Genomic DNA, 25,739 nt, shown 5'->3' on the forward strand with positions numbered 1-25,739 from the left:
GTTTCCTCCAAATTATAGGCTGTTTACTTGGAACTTGAAGTATATTTTCCCATAGAAGTAACAATAGAAAGAGTTCTTATGTAATCCCATAAGTCCTATTTAATCTAAATATTGCTAAATATTTCTTTCTATCTTTTATTGATTGTTAATGCAATTTTTTATTGAAGTATAGTTGATTTTAGTATTGTGTTAGTTTCAGGTGTATAGCATAGTGATTTAGTATTTTTGCAGATTATATTCCATTACAGGTTATTACAAGATACTGGGTATAATTCCCTGTGTTATATAGTAAATCCTTGTTGCTTATCTATTTTATGCATAGTAGTTTGTATCTACTAATCCTATACCCCGAATCTGTCCCTCCCCACACCCTCTTCCCTGTGGCAACCATAGGTTTGTTTTCTATGTCTGTGAGTCTGTTTCTGTTTTGTATATACATTCATTTGTATTATTTTTTAGATTCTACATATAAGGGTTATCATATATATTTGTCTTTGACTTCACTAAGCATAAATTCTCTAGATTCATCTACATTTTTGCAAATGGCAATATTTCATTCTTTTTTATGGCTGAGTAGTATTCCATTGTGTATATATACATATATACATATATATATGTATATATACACTGCATCTTCTTTATTCAGTCGTTTGTTGATGGGCTCTTGGGTTGCATCCATGTCTTGGCTATTGTAAATAATGCTTCTATGAACTTTGGTGTGCATGTATCTTTTAAAATTAGTGGTTTTGCTTTTTATGGATATATACCCAGGAGTGTGATTGTTGGATCATATGGTAACTCTATTTTTAGTCTTTTAAGGAACCTCCATGCTGTTTTCCACAGTGGCTGCACCAATTTAGATTCCCACCAACAGTGTACCAGGGCTCCCTTTTTTCCACATTCTCTCCAACACTTATTTGTTATTTATAGGCTTTTTGATGGTATCCATTCTGACAGGTGTGAGGTCATATTTCATTGTGGTTTTGATTTTCATTTCTCTAATAATTAGTGATGTTGAGCATCTTTTCATGTGCCTGTTAGCAATCTTTATGTCTTCTTTGGGAAAATGTCTATTCAAGTCTTCTGCCAATTTTTTGATTGGATTATTTGTTTGATATTGAGCTTTATGAGCTGTGTGTGTGTGTGTGTGTATTTATACACATATATATATTTTATTCAATATAGTTGATTTATAATGTGTTAGCTTCAGGTGTACAGCAAAGTGATTCAGTTATACATACATATATATATAGTTTTTTCAGATTCTTTTTCCTTATAGGTTATTACAAAATATTCAGTATAGTTCCCTGTGCTATACAGTATGTCCTTGTTGGTTATCTATTTTATATATAGTAGTATGTATATGTTAATCCTAAACTCTTAATTTATCCCTCCCCCTCTTTCACCTTTGGTAACCATAAGTTTGTTTTCTATGTCTGCGGGTCTGTTTCTGTTTTGTATATAAGTTCATTTGTATCATTTTAATGAATGATAATGAAAAAATGCCATTTGCAGCAACATGGATGGACCTAGAGATTCTCATACTAAGTGAAGTAAGCCAAATATTATATGATATCACTTATATGTGGAATCTAAAAACAAAAAAAATTCTACCTTTGTTTTTGTGAGAAACTGTATTCTACATGGTGAAACTGTGGACATAATGGAGATAATATTATAAGGTTGATGGTGACTGGTCTGAAACGAAATAGCAGAGAAGGGAGGGAATTAGAGTCCTCAAACCATGTAGTTAGCCTAACCCCACCTAGGGTCTGCACATCCATAAAGATTAGTGAATTTTAAATTCTGTCTATCATGAGTTTATATTCTGGTAGGGGAGATAGAGCATGTAAATATCGTTGATTACAATATAATACAATATGTGGAATGATATGTGTTTTTAATAAGATATAGATGTGGCATAGAGAGAATGTTTCACTCTGTCATTAGGGGTTTGCAGGTCAGAGAATACATCAGTAAAGAGGTGATGCCTCAGTATGACTTTGGAGGGTAAATAGTAGTTTGCTTAATGAACTTATGGAACTGGAAAAGGGATTCCTTAAATTTTGAAGGCATACAACATGATCTGTTTTAGGAATGACAAATTAGTATGTATTCAAAGGAACAGAAACTTTGAGCTGTGCAGGGATGGGAGAGGAAGCTAAGAAGTCATGAATATTGTTTAATGCTTTGTAAAATTTGGTGGTGATGTCTGTAGGAAGGTGGATAGAAGCATAGACATAGGGCCTTAGGCTTACCCATTCTGTCTGTTGGATTTCAGGCAACTGTGTTCAGGAATAGCTTCCTGATGGAAGTTTCCTATTCAGTTACTCTTTCTCCTTTTTAACTGTCTTCACCTGGGCCTTAAGTTGTAGTGATCTCCCAATCTTCTCAAGGTCACCAGATAGTTTTCTTTGATGATTTTCTTTGAAAGACGTCACAAGTGTTTTTATAGCCAGTAGAGTTCTAAGAACAAATCAAGTTTAAAGCAATTTGGAAATTTCCAAGAAAGTGGGTTCCTAGTTGAAATGATAACTAAGTTTTATATTTGAATCTAGGCAGTCTGGTTCATTTTGCTTTGACTTGAGAAGGGGTATTTTAATATTCTCTGTGTTCTAAGCAATGCTTTATACTTGTTGTTTAAACATTTTTTGAAGTTTGATTATATGTTTATATAATATATATTTGTAATAAATTATTTTAAGGAAATAAATCTTTCCAGCAATAATTTATGTAGCCTTACATTTTTTCTTTGTTCCGGCTAGATGTGATTCTGGCCCTTTGTTCCCTTAAGAGTCATATTATGTTTATTTTATGGAAGATATCATTATAATTATGCTATCAAAATACAATATTTCTTTACTTTGATACCTTCTGCTTACCTTTCTTAGAAATTAATCAAGATGTTTAACTGCTTATTTATGTGCAGTTTAGTTGAGTTATTATTGTATTGAATAGGGAAAACAACACTTTTTTGCTCTAATACCTTCTTGAATTATTGTAATTAAAAAATTGAGAAGAGTGGTTTAATGCATTTTAAGTGAGACAGAACTTTTTATTTAATGTATCTTGAAAGGAAAAAAGAAACCTTTCCTCTCAGTTAAATTAGAGATAAAGAAAGGGGAAAGAAATTGAGATGCTCTTTTATAAATAGCCTTTTTAAATAAGTGCTACTTTTGTGTCTCTGGTTGGGAAACATACAGTGTTTTAGTAGTGTAAAATAAGGGACAAATGACCTAAAATGTGTCATTTGCCCCTTCTTTGACACACTCCAGGTAGTCTAAATTTTGCTTAAATTCTTAGAGAGAAGAAAGCAGGTATTAGCAACATCCCTTCCTTGTTCTTGCAACAGCTTTGTCAACACACTACAACTGCCATATTTCTCTTTTTCTCTGCTCCAGCTTTTACTGAGACAACAGCTTCTTCTCACTTTCAGAAAAAAATTTAAAATAGTTTTTCTTAGTTGGAGAGGCTGGCTATCCTATATTAAATGATTTCCCCTTTAGATTTCTTTTGTTATCCTATAACAGGGTCTTCCACATCTTAAATTGTACATTTTGTTTGTTTTAAAGTTTTCATTTAAGTTTTTGCTTAAAATTAGTTTTGGTGACTTTATATAAATAATAAATATGTTGCTGATGAAACCGTGCACCTCAGATGAGACTTGAACCCATTGGCCAGGACTCAAACCCAGCCAGAACCCAGACTGGGACTTGAACCCACGGGCTGGGACTCGAACCCAGCCAGAACCCAGATTAGGACTTGAACCCATGGGCTGGGACTCAAACCTGGCCAGAACCCAGATTGGGGCTTGAATCCACGATCTTTTAATTGAGAGCACACTTGGTCTCAGGACTTAGTGAACCTCAGGTTCTTGATATCTCATTGCAGAAAGAATTCAGTGAGAGACAAAGTGATAGATAAGAAGTGGATTTATTTAGAGAGAAACACACTCCACAGACGGAGTGTGGGCCATCTCAGAAGGCAAGAGTCCCCAAAATACAGCGTGGTTAGTTTTTATGGGCTGGGTAATTTCATAGGCTAATGAGTGGGTGGATTATTCCAACTATTTCAGGGAAGGGGCGAAGATTTCCAGGAATAGGGCCACTGTCCACTTTTTGACCTTTTATGGTTGGCCTCAAAACTGTCATGGCGCTGGTGGGTGTGTCATTTAGCATGCTAATGTATTAAAAAGAGCTATGATGAGGCTCAAGGTCCACTGGAAGTCGAATATTCTACCATCTTGGACCTAGCTCGTTTTAACCAGTTTTTGTCATGTCCTATGTCTATGTCATTCTTTTAAAGGTTGTGCCCTTCCCCCTTACCTCCTGTTTCACTGAGGCAATTGTTTATTTTTTCACACTATGTCATCTCTATGAGGACCCTGGGAGTGGAGGTGGGGACCTCTCTAGTGTTATTATTGGGAATAGTTGTCTTCTCTGAGCAGCTGATTTGTTTTCATCTTCATCTATGCTAAGGTTTTCACTTGTTTCAGTTAACACAACTCATCCTTCTAAAAAAAATTTGTCTTTGTTATTTACCTTATTTTATCTATCATTAGACTACTTTCCTGATCTTTTAAAGAATTCAGATTAATTTAGTTATAATTAACAAACAAAACTGTAAAATATACATCACGGTGACCCAACACATGTATATTCTTTTCCTGATTTTTAAGAAGAGGAATTATTTCTGCAGTGTCTCCAGAGGATTTAATCTTCTTCCCTTTCTTCTCTATTCTCGGTTATGGCAGAGAAAAATCATGGGCCATTCTTACATTGTGAGAGTTTTGTCCAGGGCAACAGTTTAAGAGAACAAAATAGGTTATGAAGTTGACTATGAGTGTCTCCCCTGTTGAATCTTTAAAATATTATTCTTCAATGAATTAACTATAGCAGGCCTCCTACTTATAAAAAGGTAGTATTCTTATACTACCTTTTTGAAATTCAGAATCAATTTTTGCATGGAAACAATATTGTAAGTAGGGATTATGAAATCAGGGTAATTCACAGAAGCCTGGCCCATAATATAAACTGTAATCAAACCAAATAGAATTATAATTAATTTAATATAGTGAAAACTTATATTCTTTTGTATATAGATACTTGTGAAAAACCTACTAGAGACTTGTACAAATTTTGGGTAGACATTTCAGATACTTTCAAGAGCTTTTGGATTGATGATACTGTCTGTCAAGTCTAATTTAATTTTTAAAATATCAAGTGAAACAGAAACTTCTTTTAAATATATTTCTTCAGATTTCTTGACAGCCGTATTTGTGCATTCTATGAAAACAGTCATTGAGATGGGATCAACAGTTGGGTCCTTTTATCTTTGTAAAAGTTCGTAGCACTGTTACAAGTATAGGTAAAAAAGAAAATGTTACTTTTACGAAGCATCATTTGTAATATATTACTGTAAAATAATAAAATGTATGTTTAATACAATATCTGAATATGTTAATTCTAAAGTGATATATTCTCTAAATTATAGTGTAAACTAAGACTACTTATATACAACATATAATCTATAGGTGGTTTCCATCCTATGTAAAGTACTTATACATGATATAAGCTAGCCCACAGCAATTATTTAATTTGTCCCATCTTGAAATACTCTATGCTTATATTAATGTTTTAGTCTATTTTTCATTCCAAGAATATAATATTTTAGCCACATTAGGCATTTAATACCTTTCCAACTAGCCTATAGGAACTTATTGACATTTTGCCCCCAAAAAAGTATGTATATATGTATGTGTGTGTATATATATATATATATACACACGTATACATACATATATATGTATATATATATATACACACACATATATTTAATAATAATATGTATTATTCTTTGCAGGGGGAAGTGTAGTAAAAGGGGTAGGAAGGGAAGAAATTTTATGACGAGAACTGTGAAACCATTAAGATCATATCTGTGTAATCCTATTCCCCCTTTCTCTCCTGTCTTCATTACTTCTGAGGGATTAAGGGTGAGGACAGTTGGAGTGAAGAAGCTAGGGAATGTGGGGAAAGTTCAGCAAGCCAGTTGAGGAATGTGTATGTATGAAGGGTAGGCAGGGAGTACAGAGGCAGCTAGATCCCTATTCATTTCTCCAGTTACTTACATTCCAGAAAATACTCCATCAAGGTTGAAAACCTGTGTCTTTATTAATAACTCGTCTACTTTGTAAGCAATGAGAACTTTGGCCTAGAGAGTACTTTTTCTCAGTGGTGCAGTCCTGCCAACCCTGGCTGGCAGCAACAGGGTTGGGGTTCTTTAGGGTGCTCTGAAAGGAGTTAATATAAAGTTAGATTATTGTTTGGATGTTTGTAACTTTGATATTTTGATTTATGAAATTAGGAGTGCTTAAATATAGAACTCAAGTGGAAAAGCTAGTGACCAAAATATCAGAAGGTTATATCTGAAAATGTTCTAAATTTTAGTCAGAAATATTCATATTCTGCATATAAGCCTTTTACTTTATTCTAAATGTATCATGCTTTTAATGCTAATAACTAAAACCAATAAGAAAAATAACTTCTTGTATGTAATTTATGACAATATTTTGCAAGCCTAACCCATCAAATATACGTTATTTTAGCACATGTTTTAAATCAGTGACTTTTTTACAGTTAAACTGTACTTCCAAATGTCTATTTTCTGATTTCCAAGGAATAATAGAAAGCATGGTTCGAGAGCATTGTAATGTTAAAGTTGATCTAGCAGTCAGTTTGTTTTCATTGCAACTCTTTAATTGCTATTTGTCTAGGGGATAGTGATCCTAGAAGAATGTCGACTTCCAAAAGACATTTTGAAAAAGCAAATCCAATTCGCAGACCAAGCTGTTTCATTAAACACTACAGGGAATCCCCAGATTCCTCAGGAGAGTCAAGATCCTTTACCAGAGCAAGATTTTGAAATGTCACCAAGTAGCCCAACACTACTTCTTCGCAATATAGAAAAACAGGTAATGTGAAGTAAGAGTAAAGTGTGAGTGGCATCAAAATTCAATTGATTTTATAAACTCTTCAAATAAACGTGTGTCTCTGCTTAAGATATTGGTTATTAAAGTTGGCCGTTTGACATTAAATACAATTAAAATATTTAGTATATATAGTCTCTATTATAATATTGATATAATTAAAGTTATTTAAATATAATATGTGGGACTTCCCCAGTGACACAGTGGTTGAGACTCCACGCTCCCAATGTTGGGGGCCTGGGTTTGATCCCTGGTCAGGGAACTAGATCCCACATGCATGCCACAACTGGGGAGCCCACGTGCCACAACTAAGAAGCCCGCCAGCTGCAGCTAAGACCCTACACAACCAAATAATAAATAAATTTTTAAAATATTAAAATAAATTAAATAAATAAATATAATATGTAAAGTGTTGGTACATAGCTATAGGGTGATAACTCATTTATACTAAGGTTGGAAAATCTTGTTTTCTAACAAAATAGCTTATCATTGGACTTTTCTCATGGGGAAAGAACAGTGGTACCACTTAATAGATCTGAATGGGGTGTTTGATTAATTTATTGATAGAAAGTTTTAGTGAAAGATAACATTAGAATATAGATTCTTTCGTTAAAAAATGATCATGGAAATAGAGAGTCTAATAAACTCCTAATAAATTACTTTGACTCCAAAGCTTTTCCTGGTATTTAAATCCTCTTATGGATGACTCCAGAAGTTTAATTATTCTGTCCTATATTTATCCTTTGAAATCAAAACATTTTTTGCAAGATTAATATTTAAAATTTATTTCATATTATTTATAAAATTTAAATGAAGAAGAGGTTACATATATAATAGCCAAAATATCAAATGTATAGAAATAGACAAGAAATATGAAGGTATTTCATAAAAAAATAAATATCAACTGCATTACATAAAATAAGAATAATTGAGTCATAACTTGTACTTGAATAGGAAAACACATCACTGCAAATCACAGTAAATTTATTAGCCCAATGTGAACTTAATAAAAAATAGCACTAAGACTTTTTTGAAAGCTGATTGTTGATACTAATATATACAAAATAGTAAATGTGCAAAAACATAGATACATTTAAAATACTGAATGTAATATAAATCAAATATTTTATTTGGTAAGCAGACTAATCAAAAAACTAAGGAAATAGAAAAAATATTAGCCATTTATTTTAATGTAGACTTTGGTGGCTCTTAAACAAACCTGGCTTTCTAAGAGTTTGTTAACTTGCAACCAGATTGAATCTGCCAGAATATACTCAGTTGGGACCACAGCTGCATGATTACATTATTCCAGTGGGTAATATGTATTCTCATCCCTGCCCACATTTAATTTTTCTGTTGTTGTTGTTGTAGTTGTTGTTTTTTCTGACATACATTGTGAAATAATATAGTACCAGATTACTACTGTCTTAATCCTGATAAGTCAGAATGTGGAGTAACTTCTCCCACCCCGTATTTGTTAAGTTTGCAATTGCCTAGAGTTTATCTTAATTTTCCAATTTCCAATGCATTGTCAAAATACTATTATGAATATTTTATAATTCAGAAAGTTATTTTGTAACTACCTGGTGTTAAACTGTAATGTACTTTACCATATAAGTGGTGTTTTAAATCAATACTGATTATATTCCTCTTCCCTCTTTTTTTTTCCCTCCCCTCATCCCTTAGGATCAGTACCTTTTCAGTTTGATCCTAGTTATTTCACATGAATAACGTGAGCACTTGATCAGTAGACCTTTGACTCTTTTTACCTGTAGGTCACTACTTATCCTTTGGAAAGAGTTTTCTTGTATTTTTTTCTTTCTTTTTGTTTAATATTTATTTATTTTATTTATGTATTTAATTTATTTTTTTGGCTGTGTCGGGTCTTAGTTGCAGCTTGCAGGGTCTTCGTTGAGGCACGCAGGATCTTTCGATGTGGCATGCAGTCTCTTCCTTGCGGTGCTCGGGCTTCTCTCTAGTTGCGGCATGCGGGTTTTTTTTTTTTCTGTAGTTGCAGGGCATGGGCTCCAGGGTGCATGGGCTCTGTAGTTGTCGTCCGTGGGCTCCAGAGTGCATGGGCTCTGTAGCTTGTGGCAGGTGGGCTCTCTCGTTGAGGTATACGAGCTCAGTAGTTGTGGCACGCGGACTTAGTTACCCCCCAACATGTGGGATCTTAGTTCCCCCACCAGGGATCGAACCCATTTCCCCTGCATTGTAAGGCGGATTCTTTACCACTGGACCGCCAGGGAAGTCCCTCTTGTATTTTTTCTTTCTCCTTGGTAGCACCAGTTTGTTTGGTTGGACCTGAGTTCACATCAGAACTGGCTAGTTTGCTGGGCCCAGGGCAAAATGAAATCACACAGCCCTTTGTTAAAAAGTTTTAAGTTTTAAGCCAGTGACAGCAGAACATTAACCAAACATGGGATCCTTCTGAGTGCAGCCCCATGTTACTGCACAGGTTGCTCACCTATGAAGTTGGCTTTGGGTATCATGTTCATTTTAAGTCCCATTGCTGACAGGAGTGTCAGAGGCTTTGGGAGGGAATGGAACCAGGAGTTGTGAGAATACTAGTGGCTCTAGACATGGAGAGGAAAAGGATGCAGAAAGGGGCAGCACCAATCACTTGTAGAGGTCATTTATAAATTACCTGTGAACAGGTAGTGTGCTCTTGAAACACATGCTAATAATGTTTTTATAGGCCAATTAAAATTAAGTTGTTTTCAAATACTCATTGAAGAAGACAGTCTAGGGGTGAGTAAATGGAAGAAGGGGTGGCAAGCCTGATATTACACATATTTTTTTAAAATATAATCTATTGATATATAACTGTTTGCCTGCCATAGTGGAACTTGAGTATAGATCAGGTAATCCTTTGACTTGATTAAATTTACTGTTAGAGGAATGTTTTGCTTACCAAACTTATTTATGTTCCTCAAAAACAACTAAAGAGTTGGCAGTTAAGATATAAAGGCACTATTGGGTTGTAGACTGATATGTATTTTAAAAAATAACATTGATTCATAGTATTAATGCATACTTCCATTATTAGATAATGTATTTTGTTCATAAATTGAAAGGTGACATTATTTTAGAACTTCAGATAATTTAAAATAAATTTCACACAGGTATATTTACATTAGAAACTTCATTATAAATAGCTAGTAAGTGTTTTGACTTTTAAAATTGATTTTTTTTTCAGAGTTCAAATTATGCCTCTCCTAATTTTACTTTTATATTCATTTTTACCGTGAATTTTCTATCCCAAATATGGACTCAAGTATATGAGGTTTTCTTGGGCAGGAGTGGGGTGGTTGTTAGGGTAAAGCTGGAGGTTGGTTGTGATGCTGTCACTCTGGACCAATTATTCACACATACTGATTAGCGACCTCCAATGGCTAAGAAGATTTTTAGATATTTTTGGAGGTGGAACAATGAGAAGAGTGTACTCTATAAATTTCTTTGTATGACCAAATTAATGAATACTTGATAGATGGATAAAGAGTGTATTGGTGATTTTGAAAACTAACTTTAATCTAAAAATGTATAATAATTTAAAAAATAAAGTCATTAGATATGTATTATTTTTCAAGAAAATAAGTGGTGAAAACATTTCAGGGTCTTCTTCATGGAAGACTTTTTGAAGAGTTCAAATATTATATTTAGCTCTATCATATTCTCTAGTCTCATTTCTAATAGCATGTTATTTGTTTCATACAAATAGAGTTGCAAAATAATTATTCCATATGCCCTCGTATTTTAGAATAGAATATCTTTCAGTTAATAAAACAGTGAAATATGTCTATATATTTTTAAAATATAGTCACACTATATTAAGTAAGAAAACCAGATTTTAGAAAATTGATGCAGCATAATTTACTTAAAAGGATGTGTGTGTGCATGTGTGCATACACTCATGCTCACATATATTCAAAATAAAAAGTTTTTTCTTGGGGTATGGATATATACCAAGATATTAGCAATGGTTTTCTCTGTGAAATATGATTACAGATTATTTTCTTTTCATTTTTGAAACCTCTTCATGCTTTCCCTTTTTTCTACAATGAACTACGATGGATTACATGTGTAATGAAAAATGTTATCCTTTTGTAGAAGTGTACTGTTTTCCATTGATGTGGGTTATGCTTATTATAATTGTTGTGTGTGACTGTTTTGAGAATAATATAATATTTATTGTATATTACAAATATCTTACATATAAGTTTGGGATAAGGGTCAATGAAAATTTGGGGTACCTGAAAAAACTGGTATATTCAAATTAGGAAAAATATTGAGAAGCAGTATGGTATAGGATTCAAGCCTAAGTTTGAATCCTAGCTCCATTTCTTACCAATTTTATAATCCATGATTGAGGTGCTTAATCTGTCTTTGCTTCAGCTTCCTCATCTGTAATTGATTTTAATAATAGTAGTATCAGTAGTTCTAATATTATCTACTTTGCAGGTTGGTTGTAAAGATTAGAAATATTCTATGTTTAGTGCTTAGTATAGTACCTGGCACATAGTGAGCACTTAATAAATTATAGCTATGAGTTTGTTATTATTAATTTGGCTGCATCAAAGAAAATATTTATGTAGATTCTATCAGCTGAGCTTAAATGTTATAGAGGATAGGATGAGTAGACAAAAGAACTGAAGCAAAAAATGATATGGAAAAAAAGAGTACTTTGTAGATTTATTTATAATAATGGAAAAACCAGTAATGGTGTAAATTGTCTTTGTAGAGTAAAATATTTACTAAAACATAAACATTTACTTGTTTCATGAGAAGTTAAACTTTAATAGGCACTAAAGGTCTGAGATTTAACCATATTCCTTGCTTAGCAGTAGTAAAAGACTTACTGTTTTCTTGCAGAGCGCACAGTTGACTGAGATCATCAGCAGTTTGATTGCCCCTCTCAACTTGTCCCCAATGTCATCACCCCTCTCCTCTAAATCCTGTAGCCGTAAATGTCTGGCTAATGGCATTTCCAGGAGGTAGGTGTCAGTGGGATAGTTTTGCTTCTAAATTTGGCTTTGCTTATTTTGTTTTTATTTTGTTTTGATCTTTTAAGTATTATAGCTTCTTTTTTCTTCTTAAGCATTATTAGAGTACAATCAATAAATCATGGATACATTTTTAGATAACATCAAACTTTTATAACTAAGGGAACTATAAACCTGAGAATGAGGGATAAAGCTTTCCAGGAAGTTTCTAAATTTTTATAATGTTTCTAAAAATGAAAAACAGTGATACCATTTGCTACAGAAGTACTGCCATATTTAATATACCTTCCATTTTATACATTTTATAGTCTTCAGCTCCATACTGCCCTTGCAATACATTTTAAGAGTGAAAGACCCTACATATAGTTTGGGCATGGAAGATTGATTGGTAGATATCATCCATAAAATTCAGCTTAAGTTTTACTCATGTTGTAAATGAGTCATTTTGGTGGGGTTTTTTTGTTTTGTTTTGTTTTTATTTTGGCCGCGCTGCACAGCATGTGGAATCTTAGTTCCCTGACCAGGGAATCGAACCCGCACCCCCTACGTTAGGAGCAGGGAGTCTCACCCACTGGGCCGCTAGGGAAGTTCCCCTAAAATGAGTCATTTTGTATCTCAGCTTTTATAAGGTAAATTTTTTACTAAATGTAATTAATATAATCATTCCTATAATCCTTAGCAATTTATTATATCATGTTAGCAAAAAATATAGATATTATGAATCCTCTTTTGGGAACAACATTTGTTTTCTTTATTTTGCTTACATTTCTCTTTGAATCTTTCCTTTTAAAGATGCAGTTAGAATTTAAAAAGCTACTAGAATATTACTTTGTGTGTGCATCTAATTGTTTTTTCAAATAAAATTGCAGTGAGGGCTTCTTTGCTTTAAGTACCATAAAAGGACTAAGTGTAATTTAGTATCAGAAATATTTATATTAATAATTATATGATTTATTATTAAATTAAAAAATAAAACAAGAAAGGAAGATTCATACCATGGTGAAAATTATGTGAAGTAGCTATCAGCTTCTTAATGAGACTAGTGGATATAAACTAAGTCTTAAAATAAAAATGCTGTTATTTTATTTTTATTTCTAATTTATTATTTCGAAAGTCTAATTTTTAATACTTTTACAGTTTTGTTTGTACTGGGTCATGTTTACATTGTTCTATTATGGAAACAGTTATTCTACTGGTTTTGCTTTATTTTTGTTAACTTTATATTCATTCCTTATAACACTGATGATTCACTTTGAAAGGAAAGATTCTCATATGTTATACAGGATAACTATAATATCTTCATTTATGAGAACATTTCCTCATTAAGAAAGCCATAATTACAAGTTGAGCCATTAAACACCATCAGATTGTGATTTTGGGCTAAGTCAATTTTAAGTAATATTTTATTTACCTAACTAGGCATTACACTATTATACATATATGTGTGTGTGTGTGAGTGTGTGTGTGTGTGTGTACTAATTTTCATTTTAATGTACTTACCTATATTTTTGGTCATTTATTCACAAAGTATTTATTGCATAACTGTTTGCTGTATGCCATATAGTCAAAGTCCTAGGAATACAATGATGAAGACAAAATCTCCATTTTTAAATAGCTTACAGTCTAGTAGATGAACCATGTCATTGTTTAAACTAACATATAATAATAATAGAATTGTGTGCAGTTGTTTGAATATTTGGTTTAAATAACTGTCATAGTTGAAAAACATACCTCATAAAGATATATAAATCCAAATGAGAGACCAGAACCAAGACGGTGGAGTAGAAGGACGTGCTCTCACTCCCTCTTGTGAGAACACCAGAATCACAACGAGCTGCTGGACAGTCATTGACAGGAAGACACTGGAACTCACCAAAAAAGATACCCCACATCCAAAGACAAAGGAGAAGCCACAATGAGACGGTAGGAGGGCACAATCACAGTAAAATCAAATCCCATAACTGGTGGGTGGGTGACTCACAGACTGGAGAACACTTATACCACAGAAGTCCACCCACTGGAGTGAAGGTTCTGAGCCCCACGTCAGGCTTCCCAACCAGGGGTTCCAGCAACGGGAGGAGGAATTCCTAGAGAATCAGACTTTGAAGCCTAGTGGGATTTGATTGCAAGACTTCAACAGGACTGGGGAAACAGAGACCCCACTCTTGGAGGGCACACACAAAGTAGTGTGCGCATCGGGACCCAGAGGAAGGAGCAGTGACCCCAGGGGAGACTGAACCAGACCTACCTGCTAGTGTTGAAGGGTCTCCTGCAGAGGTGGGGGGTGACTGTGGCTCACCGTGGGGACAAGGACACTGGCAGCAGAAGATCTGGGAAGTACTCCTTGGCGTGAGCCCTCTGAGAGTCTGCCATTACCCCACCAAAGAGCCCAGGTAGGCTCCAGTGTTGGGTTGCCTCAGGCCAAACAACCAACAGGGAGACAACCCAGCCCCACCCATCAGCACTCAAGCGGATTAAAGTTTTACTGAGCTCTGCCCACCAGAGCAACAGTCAGCTCTACCCACCACCAGTCCCTCCCATCAGGAAACCTACACAAGCCTCTTAGATAGCCTCATCCACCAGAGGGCAGGCAGCAGAAGCAAGAAGAACTACAATCCTGCAGCCTGTGCATCAAAAACCACATTCACAGAAAGATGGACAAGATGAAAAGGCAGAGGGCTATGTACCAGATGAAGGAACAAGATAAAACCCCAGAAAAACAACTAAATGAAATGGAGATAGGCAACCTTCCAGAAAAAGAATTCAGAATAATGATAGTGAAGATGATACAGGACCTTGGAAAACCAATGGAGGCAAAGATCGAGAAGATGCAAGAAATGTTTAACAAAGACCTAGAAGAATTAAAGAACAAGCAAACAGAGATGAACAATACAATAACTGAAATGAAAACTATGCTAGAAGGAATCAGTAGCAGAATAACTGAGGCAGAAGAACGGCTAAGTGACCTGGAAGACAGAATGGTGGAATTCACTGCTGTGGAACAGAATAAAGAAAAAAGAATGAAAAGAAATGAAGACAGCCTAAGAGACCTCTGGGACAACATTAAACGCAGCAACATTCACATTACAGGGGTCCCAGAAGGAGAAGAGAGAGAGGAAGGACCCAAGAAAATATTTGAAGAGATTATAGTCGAAAACTTCCCTAACATGGGAAAGGAAATACCCACCCAAGTCCAGGAAGTGCAGCAAGTCCCTTACAGGATAAACCTGAGGAGAAACACGCCGAGACACATAGTAATCAAATTGGCAAAAATTAAAGAAAAATTATTGAAAGCAGCAAGGGAAAAACAGCAAATACCATACAAGGGAATTCCCATAAGGTTAACAGCTGATTTCTCAGCAGAAACTTTACAAGACAGTAGGGAGTTGCATGATATACTTAAAGTGATGAAAGGGAAGAAGCTACAACCAGGATTACTCTACCCGGCAAGGATCTCATTCAGATTCAATGGAGAAATCAAAAGCTTTACAGACAAGCAAAAGCTAAGAGAATTCAGCACCACCAAACCAACAAACCTGCTCTACAACGAATGCTAAAGGAACTTCTCTAAGTGCAAAACACAAGAGACGAAAAGGACCTACAAAAACAAACCCAAAACATTAAGAAAATGGTCATAGGAACATACATATAGATAATTACCTTATACGTGAATGGGTTAAATGCTCCAACCAAAAGACACAGGCTTGCTGAATGGATACAAAAACAAGACCCATATACATGCTGTCTACAGGATATCCACTTCAGACCTGCAGACACATACAGACTGAAAGTGAGGGGATGGAAAAAGATATTCCATGCAAGTGGAAATCAAAAGAAACCTGGAGTAGCAATACTCATATCTGATAAAATAGACTTTAAAATAAAGAATGTTACAAGAGACAAGGAAGGACACTACATAATGATGAAGGGATCAATCCAAGAAGACGATATAACAATTATAAATATATATGCACCCAACATAGAAGCACCTTGATAAGTAAGGCGACTACTAACAGCTCTAAAAGAGGAAATCGAAGGTAACACAATAATAGTGGGGGACTTTAACACCTCACTTACACCAATGGACAGATCATCCAAAATGAAAATAAATAAGGAAACAGAAGCTTTAAATGACACAATAGACCAGATAGATTTAGTTGATATTTATAGGACATTCCATCCAAAAACAGCAGATTACACTTTCTTCTCAAGTGCGCACGGAACATTCTCCACGATAGATCACATCTTGGGTCACAAATCAAGCCTCAGTAAATTTAAGAAAATTAGAATCATATCAAGCATCTTTTCTGACCAAAATGCTATGAGATTAGAAATCAGTTACAGGGAAAAAACGTAAAAAACACAAACACGTGGAGGCTAAACAATACGTTACTAAATAACCAAAAGATCACTGAAGAAATCAAAGAGGAAATCAAAAAATACCTAGAGACAAATGACAATGAAAACACGACGATCCAAAACCTATGGGATGCAGCAGAAGCAGTTCTAAGAGGGAAGTTTGTAGCTATACAAGCCTACCTCAAGAAACAAGAAAAATCTCAAACAATCTAACCTTACACCTAAAGGAACTAGAGAAAGAAGAACAAACAAAACCCAAAGTTAGCAGAAGGAAAGAAATTGCAAAGATCAGAGCAGAAATAAATGAAATAGAAACAAAGAAAACAATAGCAAAGATCAACAAAACTAAAAGCTGGTTCTTTGAGAAGATAAACAAAATTGATAAACTATTAGCCAGACGCATCAAGAAAAAGAGGGAGAGGACTCAAATCAGTAAAATTAGAAATGAAAAAGGAGAAGTTACAACGGGCCCCACAGAGATACAAAGCATCGTAAGAGACTACTACAAGCAACTCTATGCCAATAAAATGGACAACCTGGAAGAAATGGACAAATTCTTAGAAAGGTATAACCTTCCAAGACTGAATCAGGAAGAAATAGAAAATATGAACAGACCAATCACAAGCAGTGAAATTGAAACTGTGATTAAAAATCTTCCAACAAACAAAAGTCCAGGACCAGATGGCTTCACAGGTGAATTCTATCAAACATTTAGAGAAGAGCTAACACCCATCCTTCTCAAACTCTTCCAAAAAATTGTAGAGGAAGGAAAACTCCCAAACTCATTCTATGAGGCCACCATCACCCTGATACCAAAACCAGACAAAGATACAACAAAGAAAGAAAATTACACACCAATATCACTGATGAATATAGATGCAAAAATCCTCAACAAAATACTAGCAAACAGAATCCAACAACACATTGAAAGGATCATACACCATGTTCAAGTGGGTTTTATCCCAGGGATGCAAGGATTCTTCAATATACCCAAATCAATCAATGTGATACATCATATTAACAAATTGAAGAATAAAAAGCATATGATCATCTCAATAGATGCAGGAAAAGCTTTTGACAAAATTCCACACCCATTTATGATCAAAACTCTCTAGAAAGTGGGCATAGAAGGTACCTACCTCAACATAATAAAGGCCATATATGACAAACCCACAGCAAACATCATTCTCAATGGTGAAAAACTAAAAGCATTTCCTCTAAGATCAGGAACAAACAAGGATGTCCACTCTCACCACTATTATTCAGCATAGTTTTGGAAGGCCTAGCCTCAGCAATCAGAGAAGAAAAAGAAATAAAAGGAATACAAATTGGAAAAGAAGAAGTAAAACTGGCACTGTTTGCAGATGATATGACACTATACATAGAGAATCCTAAAGATGCCAACAGAAAACTACTAGAGCTAATCAGTGAATTTGGTAAAGTTGCAGGGTACAAAATTAATGCACAGAAATCTCTTGCATTCCTTTACACTAATGAAGAAAAATCTTAAAGATAAATTAAGGAAACACTCCCATTTTCTACTGCAACAAAAAGAATAAAATACCTAGGAATAAACCTACTTAGGGAGACAAAAGACCTGTATGCAGAAAAGTATAAGACACTGATGAAAGAAATTAAAGATGATACCAACAGATGAAGAGATATACCATGTTCTTGGATTGGAAGAATCAATATTGTGAAAATGACTCTACTACCCAAAGCAATCTACAGATTCAATGCAATCCCTATCAAATTAGCAATGACATTTTTTACGGAACTAGAACAAAAAATCTTAAAATTTGTATGGAGACACAAAAGACCCCGAATAGTCAAAGCAATCTTGAGGGAAAAATATGGAGCTGGAGGAATCAGACTCCCTGACTTCAGACTATACTACAAAGCTACAGTAATCAAGACAATATGGTACTGGCACAAAAACAGAAACACAGATCAATGGAACAAGATAGGAAGCCCAGAATAAACCCATGCACCTATGGTCAACTAATCTATGACAAAGGAGGCAAGGATATATAATGGGGAAAACACAGTCTCTTCAATAAGTGGTGCTGGGAAAACTGGACAGGTACATGTAAAAGAATGAAATTGGAACTCTCCCTAACACCATACACAAAAATAAACTCAAAATGGATTCGAGACGTAAATGTAAGACCAAACACTATAAAACTCTTAGAGGAAAACGTAGGAAGAACACTCTTTGACATAAATCACAGCAAGATCTTCTTTGATCCACCTCCTAGAGTAATGGAAATTAAAAAAATAAGCAAATGGGACCTAATGAAACTTCAAAGCTTTTGCACAGCAAAGGAAACATTAAATAAGACAGAAAGACAACCCTCAGAATGGCAGAAAATATTTGCAAATGAATCAACGGACAAAGGATTAATCTCCAAAATATATAAACAGCTCATGCAGCTCAATATTAAAGAAACAAGCAACCCAATCCAAAAACGGGCAGAAGACCTAAATAGACATTTCTCCAAAGAAGACATACAGATGGACAAGAAGTCCATGAAAAGCTGCTCAACATCACTAATTATTAGAGCAATGCAAATCAAAACTTCAATGAGGTATCACCTCACACCAGTTAGAATGGGCATCATAAGAAAATCTATAAACAACAAATGCTGGAGAGGGTGTGGAGAAAAGGGAACCCTCTTGCACTGTTGGTAGGAATGTAAATTGATACAGCCACTATGGAGAACAGTATGGAGGTTCCTTAAAAAACTGAAAATAGAATTACCATATGATCCAGCAATCCCACTACTGGGCATATACCCAGAGAAAACCATAATTCAAAAAGACACATGCACCCCAGTGTTCATTGCAGCACTATTTGCAATAGCCAGGTCATGGAAGCAACCCAAATGCCCATCAGATGAATGGATAAAGAAGAAGTGTTAGATATATACAGTGGAATATTACTCAGCCTTAAAAAGGAATGAAATTGGGTTATTTGTTGAGACATGGATGGATCTAGAGACTGTTATACAGAGTGAAGTAAGTCAGAAAGTGATAAACAAATATCGTATCTTAACACATGTATGTGGAACCTAGAGAAATGGTACAGATGAACTGGTTTTCAGGGCAGAAGTTGAGACACAGATGTAGAGAACAAATGTATGGACACCAAGGGGGTAAAGCCGTGGGAGGGTGGGGTTGGTGGTGTGATGAATTGGGCGATTGGAATTGACATGTATATACTGATGTGTATAAAATTGATGACTAATAAGAACCTACTGTATTAAAAAAATTAAATTAAATTTAAAAATTAAAAAAATAATTCCAAATGAAAGAAATGTACCATTGGCTGCATTTACTAAATCATGATACTTTTTCAGTCCTATCTACTAATAATCAAAGGTTCTTGTTGAAATCAGCTAGTAACTGCCATCTTTCCTGATGTTAAGTAGTCGTTCGTACAAACTAATTTGGAAGTTTATAACAGTTTTGAAACCTACTAAAATTCTTTGATAGATTTAAGAGCAGATAAAAATTCATCCTCCAGTTTTTTGAAGTGTGCTGACATATGTGTTTTAATTAATTTTATTCATTTCACTAATGTATTTATTTTTGACAACAGTCAACATTTTTTTCAAATCCTTTGTACATAACATGAATTTTTTTCAAAAAGCACTTATTTTCACATTTGCTATCAAAATATAATATTTCCCTTGAAGGAAAGATTGTATTTATTTTCTAACATTTGCTAGAAAATGTAATCCAGCTACCTTTCATCAACTCGGAGGGGTGAGAAAATGTAGAATGTTAGAGTTTTTTAAATGTATAATTGATCTTTAAGTTTAATAAGTCTTGGTACCAGATAATAAGCAAACTGTTACGTGTAACAAAAGATTTGGGGGATATTCCAGGTCTCATTAAAATTTTTGTAAAAAATTCTATTTATGATAATATATACCATAATATACAAATATATTTAACCAGGAACCTAGAAACTGGAATATATTACAGATAAGAGAGTAATAACACTGAAGGAAAAGTAGAAAATTTTGAAGATATGTGGTCGTTGTGTCCGATGTCAAAGAGAGGTACTAAAATATATCTCTTGGTTTTGTCAGTTATAAATTGAGACCTTAGCAAGAATGTGTAGTTGCATGACAGAGAGATGAGAGTGGGTTAAGGGAATGGGAGATGAAATAGAGAGGAGTCAAGATTATATTTTTAAGGCTGCTCACTGTAAAGGCCGTAATAAAATGTATGTACAACGTCAAGGAAGGTGTTTTTTGTTTTTAAGATGGAAGAAATGTAAGCATCTTTATTAAAATAAAGAGAAGGGAAAGAGCTAGAGATGGGAAATGTAGAGATACATACCACAAAATTATGGTGGGACCTTATGACAGGGGAAATCTACTTGTTCCTTGAAAGTGGAGTGAAAGAGATTAAAATGGATGTAGATGCAGCTGTTTATAAAGTGACTATAGCTAAATTAAAAGTAGGAAAGGGGGCTGAAGGAGTTTGGTAAAGGTTTGGATAGACATTGACAAGTAAAACACAGCCCTTTCCCTGTGTTTTCCTCTATTCCCTTCCTTATTCAGTAGCAGAGAAGCCTGCCCCTGAAGAAGGATGGTATGTGATTTCTAAGGGGGTTTTTTTTTTGTTTTTTTTTTTTTAGTATCTTAACTATATTGTGAAAAGTACATGGTATTTGTAAAACTATTAAAGTATTATTTAATTGAATTTTTAATAAAATAAATGCATAGTAGTGAAATTCTATAAATTTAACAGATTATTCTACATTACTCATATTTAAGAATGTTACCATAGATTTTGAAAATTAATAGGATATATAATTTCACATTATAGTAATATATGAAAAAGTTTTGATTTAGGGATATCTGTATTGAAGCAGTGTGAAATTTATTTATTTATGAACCTTTTGACTCTGGGAGTAAAATGGCAAATGAGGCCTAGTTTTATTTCTTGTAGCTTTCTGTTTTTTCCAATATTATTTTTATTTTTTTTCTTTACATATAGTTTTATATGAACGAAACATCTTTCAAACTTAAAGCTTTTCAGGAGTAAGGGCTTAGTCTAATTAATGTTATTCAAGCTTGATACTTAACCACAAAGCACTTTCTGAAGATATCCTATTAAGCATATAAATAGTATTCATTGTATGTATTTAAGTAAATGTGAAGGTAAGAAAATTCATCATTTGAGAATTTTTAAAATTCAGGTAAAATGTACATACCATAAAATTTACCATTTTAACCATTTTTGAGTTTAGTGGCATTGAGTAATTCACATTTTTGTCAGTAGTTGCCATCTTCCATCTCCAGAACTTTTTTCATCTTCCTGAATTGAAACTCTATATCCATTACATAATAACTCCACATTCTTCCTTCTTCCCAGTTCTTAGCAACCACCATTCTACTTTATAGCTCTATGAATTCGACTACTCTAGGTACCTCATATAAGTGAAATCATACAGTATTTATCCTTTTGTGACTGCCTTATTTCACTTAGCATAAAGTTGTCAAGGTTCATCCATATTGTAGCTTGTGTCAACATTCCCTTTTTAAAGGAATAAAATTCTGTTTTATGTATAGACCTTTTTTTTTTTAACTTTAAATCAGTTTATTGACATAGTAACACAACACACTTGCCTCCCTGACCCCCCCATCCCCCTCACCCAATCTAGATCTCTCCCACTTCCTTCTCCCTTAGAACAAGCTGTTCAGTGAAAACAGAAAAGGGCAGACCACTTCTGCATCCCCAGTCCCATGCCTAAGCCCTGTGGAGCAGGTCTCAGGCACTACTCAGAACCTGTTGGGGAGGGACGGGGAAAGTTAGCACTAGACTCAGCTAGGCAGAGGCATCCAATCCCCAAGAACAGATTCCCCCACAGCACCCAGGCCCTGAGTTGCTATTTTATTGGGACCAATTTTGTTTATCCATTGATCCTTGTATGAACATTTGGGTTGCTTCCTCCACCTTTTGGCTAGTGTGAATAATGCTTCTATGAACATGGGTATACAAATATTTGTTTGAGTTCCAGCTTTTTATTTTTTGGATATGTACCCAGAAGGGGAATTGGGGAATTGAATAAGAGTTTTTGTAATTGTTTACTTAGAAAATGAGAAATTATTGAATGTCGTTAATGATATTTCTAAGCCAAAATCTTAAAAAAAGCAAGAACCCAGAAAAGTAAACAAAGCACAGCAATCTACTTTGTCTGAGGCCAAATTCTGTCAAAATTAAGTTGAGGTTTTGATAGCTTTCTGGGGAAAGAGAAAAATCAAAGCCAAATCCAGGAAAATCAAGTGAAGTTTTAATAGCTTATGGGATTAGAAGATGATAAATCAAAGCCCATGGCTTTGCCTATAGTAGAGCGATAAAATGAAATCCTGCCTATATTTAGCTGAGATCACCTTCCTCCAGGAGCTACACCTTCACAGTAGATGTAAATAAGAAAGAAAACTGATTCCCTTTCCTGAACGCTCCTACACTGTTGGTGGGAATATAAATTGGTGCAGCCACTATGGAAAACAGTATGGAGTTTCCTTAAAAAACTAAAAATAGAGTTGCCATATAATCCAGCAATCCCACTCCTGGGCATATATCCAGAGAAAAACTCTAATCTGAAAAGATTCATGCACCCCAGCGTTCATAGCAGCACTATTTAAAATACATGTAATACAAATACAAGCCAAAACATGGAAGCAACTTAAATGCCCATCAGTAGATGCATGGATATGTTTACAATAACCAGGACATGGAAGCAACCTAAGTGTCCACCAACAGATGAATGGATAAAGAAGTTGTGGCATGTGTATACAATGGAATATTACTCAGCCATAAAAAGAAATGGAATTGAGTTATTTGTGGTGAGGTGGATAGACCTAGAGTCTGTCATACAGAGTGAAGTAAGTCAGAAAGAGAAAAACAAATACCATATGCTAACACATATATATGGAATCTAAAAAAAAAAAAAAGGTCATGAAGAACCTAGGGGCAAGATGGGAATAAAGACACAGACCTACTAGAGAATGGACTTGAGGATATGGGGAGGGGGAAGGGTAAGCTGTGACAAAGTGAGAGAGTGGCATGGAAATATATACACTAGCAAATGAAAATAGATAACTAGTGGGAAGCAGCCACATAGCACAGGGAGATCAGCTTGGTGCTTTGTGACCACCTAGAGGGGTGGGATAGGGAGGGTGGGAGGGAGGGAGACACAAAAGGGAAGAGATATGGGGACATATGTATATGTATAAGTGATTCACTTTGTTATAAAGCAGAAACTAACACACCATTGTAAAGCAATTATACTCCAATAGAGATTTAAAAAAAAAATAGACGAATGGATAAAGAGGATGTTGTATGTATGTATATATATATATATATATATATATATATATATATATATATATATATACATACGGTGGAATGCTACTCAGCCATTAAAGAATGAAATAATGCTATTTACGGCAACATGGATGGACCTAGAGATTATTATACTAAGTGAAGTAAGTCAGACAGAAAGACAAATACCATATATCATCACTTTTATGTGGGATCTAAAATATGATACAAATGAACTTATTTACAAAACAGAAGCAGACTCACAAACACAGAAAACAAACTTATGGTTACCAAAGGGGAAAGGGGTGGGAAAGAGCTAAATTAGGAGTTTGGGATTAGTAGATACAAACTACTATGTATAAAATAGATAAACAACAATATCCTACTGTATAGCCCAGGGAACTATATTCAATATCCTGTAATAAACCATAATAGAAAAGAATATGGAAAAGAATATATATTCATATTCTTTTTCATATCCTTTGCTGTACACCAGAAACTGACACAACCTTGTAAATCAACTATACTTCAATTAAAAAAAAAACTGTTTCCCTTTTCCCATTCCTGGGGCACCATGGGGAGAGTTGCCTTGGTGCTGAGCACAGCAGAAGATAAAATTAAAAAAGCAAACCTACTTTGAGATAGTGTGACCATGGTGGGGACTTTGACATGGATTTTCAGTCCAAATTTGTATCAATGAGTCATCCAAGCAATGCCTAGTTTAAAATGGTTCTAGAATGGATGACACTACAATGGTTCTAGAATGGATGATGGCAGAGGCAAATGCAGATTCTCTCTAGAGGAAGGCACCTTCTTTCTTAGGCCCAGGAAATCCTCATGAATAATTTTTCGAGAGCAGTGATCAGCACACAGTCAAATATAATCAAACATGAGGACACAGGGCAAAGACAGTAAGAATAAGGAGAAAATAACAGCAAAAGCAGATCATAAAGTTTTCAGATATTCGAATTATCAAATGCTGATTATTTAAAAAACAGTGCTTATTCTGATTTTCGAAATAAAAGAGGCTTAAAAATACCTGCAGGGAAGAATCTATAAAAGTGACTAGCACATTTGAAAGAGGTCCAAAACTTCTGAAAAATGCTGAAATTAAAAACCAAGTGAGTTTGGCAGCACTGTGGACACAATTGGAGACAGAATTCATAATGTAAAAGATAGATTAGAAGAAAAGTTCCAGAATGTAGGAAAAGAGACAAAACAATGGAAAATACAAAAGTCATTTAAAAATGTGGAGAACATGGACTTCCCTCGTGGTCCCGTGGTTAAGACTCCATGCTTCCACTGCAGGGGGCATGGGTTCAATTCCTGGTTGGGGAACTAAGATCCCACATGCCACCAGGTGCAGCCAATAAAAACAAAATGTGGAGACTATATTGAGCAGGTCTAATATGAGACTTAATTAGAGGCCTGGAAGATGAGATAGAGACTGGAGCAGAAGCAATAGTTGAGGAGGTATTGGATGAAAAGTTACCTGATCTGATGAAAGACATCACATTCAGGAAGTCAAACACAGATTCCTGAGCAGGACAAATAAAAAGAAGTATACCCCTAGAAATAGAGAGGAAATGTGGGGGAAAAAAGCAAAAACAGAAACAAATGGAATATCTAAAAGCAACAGTCGGGGCAGGAAAGGAGGAAGACATTACCTTAATTGAAGCCAGAGTTCAGCTGACAGCTGACTTCTCAAGAGTAATAATAGGAGCCAGAGTACAGTGAAATGATATCTTCATTGTGTTGAAAGAAAATAACTGTCTATCTAGAAATTCTATACTCAGAGAAAACATCTTTCAAGTCTGACCTTGAAACACAATTGTTTTCAGACAAAGCAAAACTGAGAGTGTGTCACCAGTAGACTCTAATTAATGATAACCATAAAGGGAGTGTTTCAGGCAGTGGAAAGTGATGATCCTTTTGAGAGATGCAAGAAGGGATGAAGAACAAATAATATGGTAATAACGATATGGTTATATGTGAACAAACAGTAGAAAATATGTCTAGTAGGGTTAAAAAAATTCCATGGCAACAAC

The 25,739-nt window shown here is 34.7% G+C and overlaps 1 protein-coding gene across 8 annotated transcripts in view; it reads left to right on the forward strand.

Moving 5' to 3' along the window:
- KANSL1L (KAT8 regulatory NSL complex subunit 1 like) overlaps positions 1-25,739 on the forward strand; it is a 153,372-nt gene that overhangs the window by 55,090 nt on the left and 72,543 nt on the right. For 7 of the 8 annotated variants that reach the window (XM_029226001.1, XM_029226004.1, XM_029225999.1 and 4 more), the window contains 2 exons: positions 6,773-6,970; positions 11,858-11,979. In XM_029226001.1, coding sequence (XP_029081834.1) covers positions 6,773-6,970; positions 11,858-11,979 — 320 coding nt within the window. The remainder of the gene's footprint in view (positions 1-6,772; positions 6,971-11,857; positions 11,980-25,739) is intronic. The other variant, XM_029226007.1, reaches the window with a different exon arrangement.

The sequence above is a fragment of the Monodon monoceros genome, unplaced genomic scaffold (assembly GCF_005190385.1).
Source record: "Monodon monoceros isolate NGI ecotype Baffin Bay Population unplaced genomic scaffold, NGI_Narwhal_1 Super_Scaffold_16, whole genome shotgun sequence".
NCBI lineage: Eukaryota > Metazoa > Chordata > Mammalia > Artiodactyla > Monodontidae > Monodon > Monodon monoceros.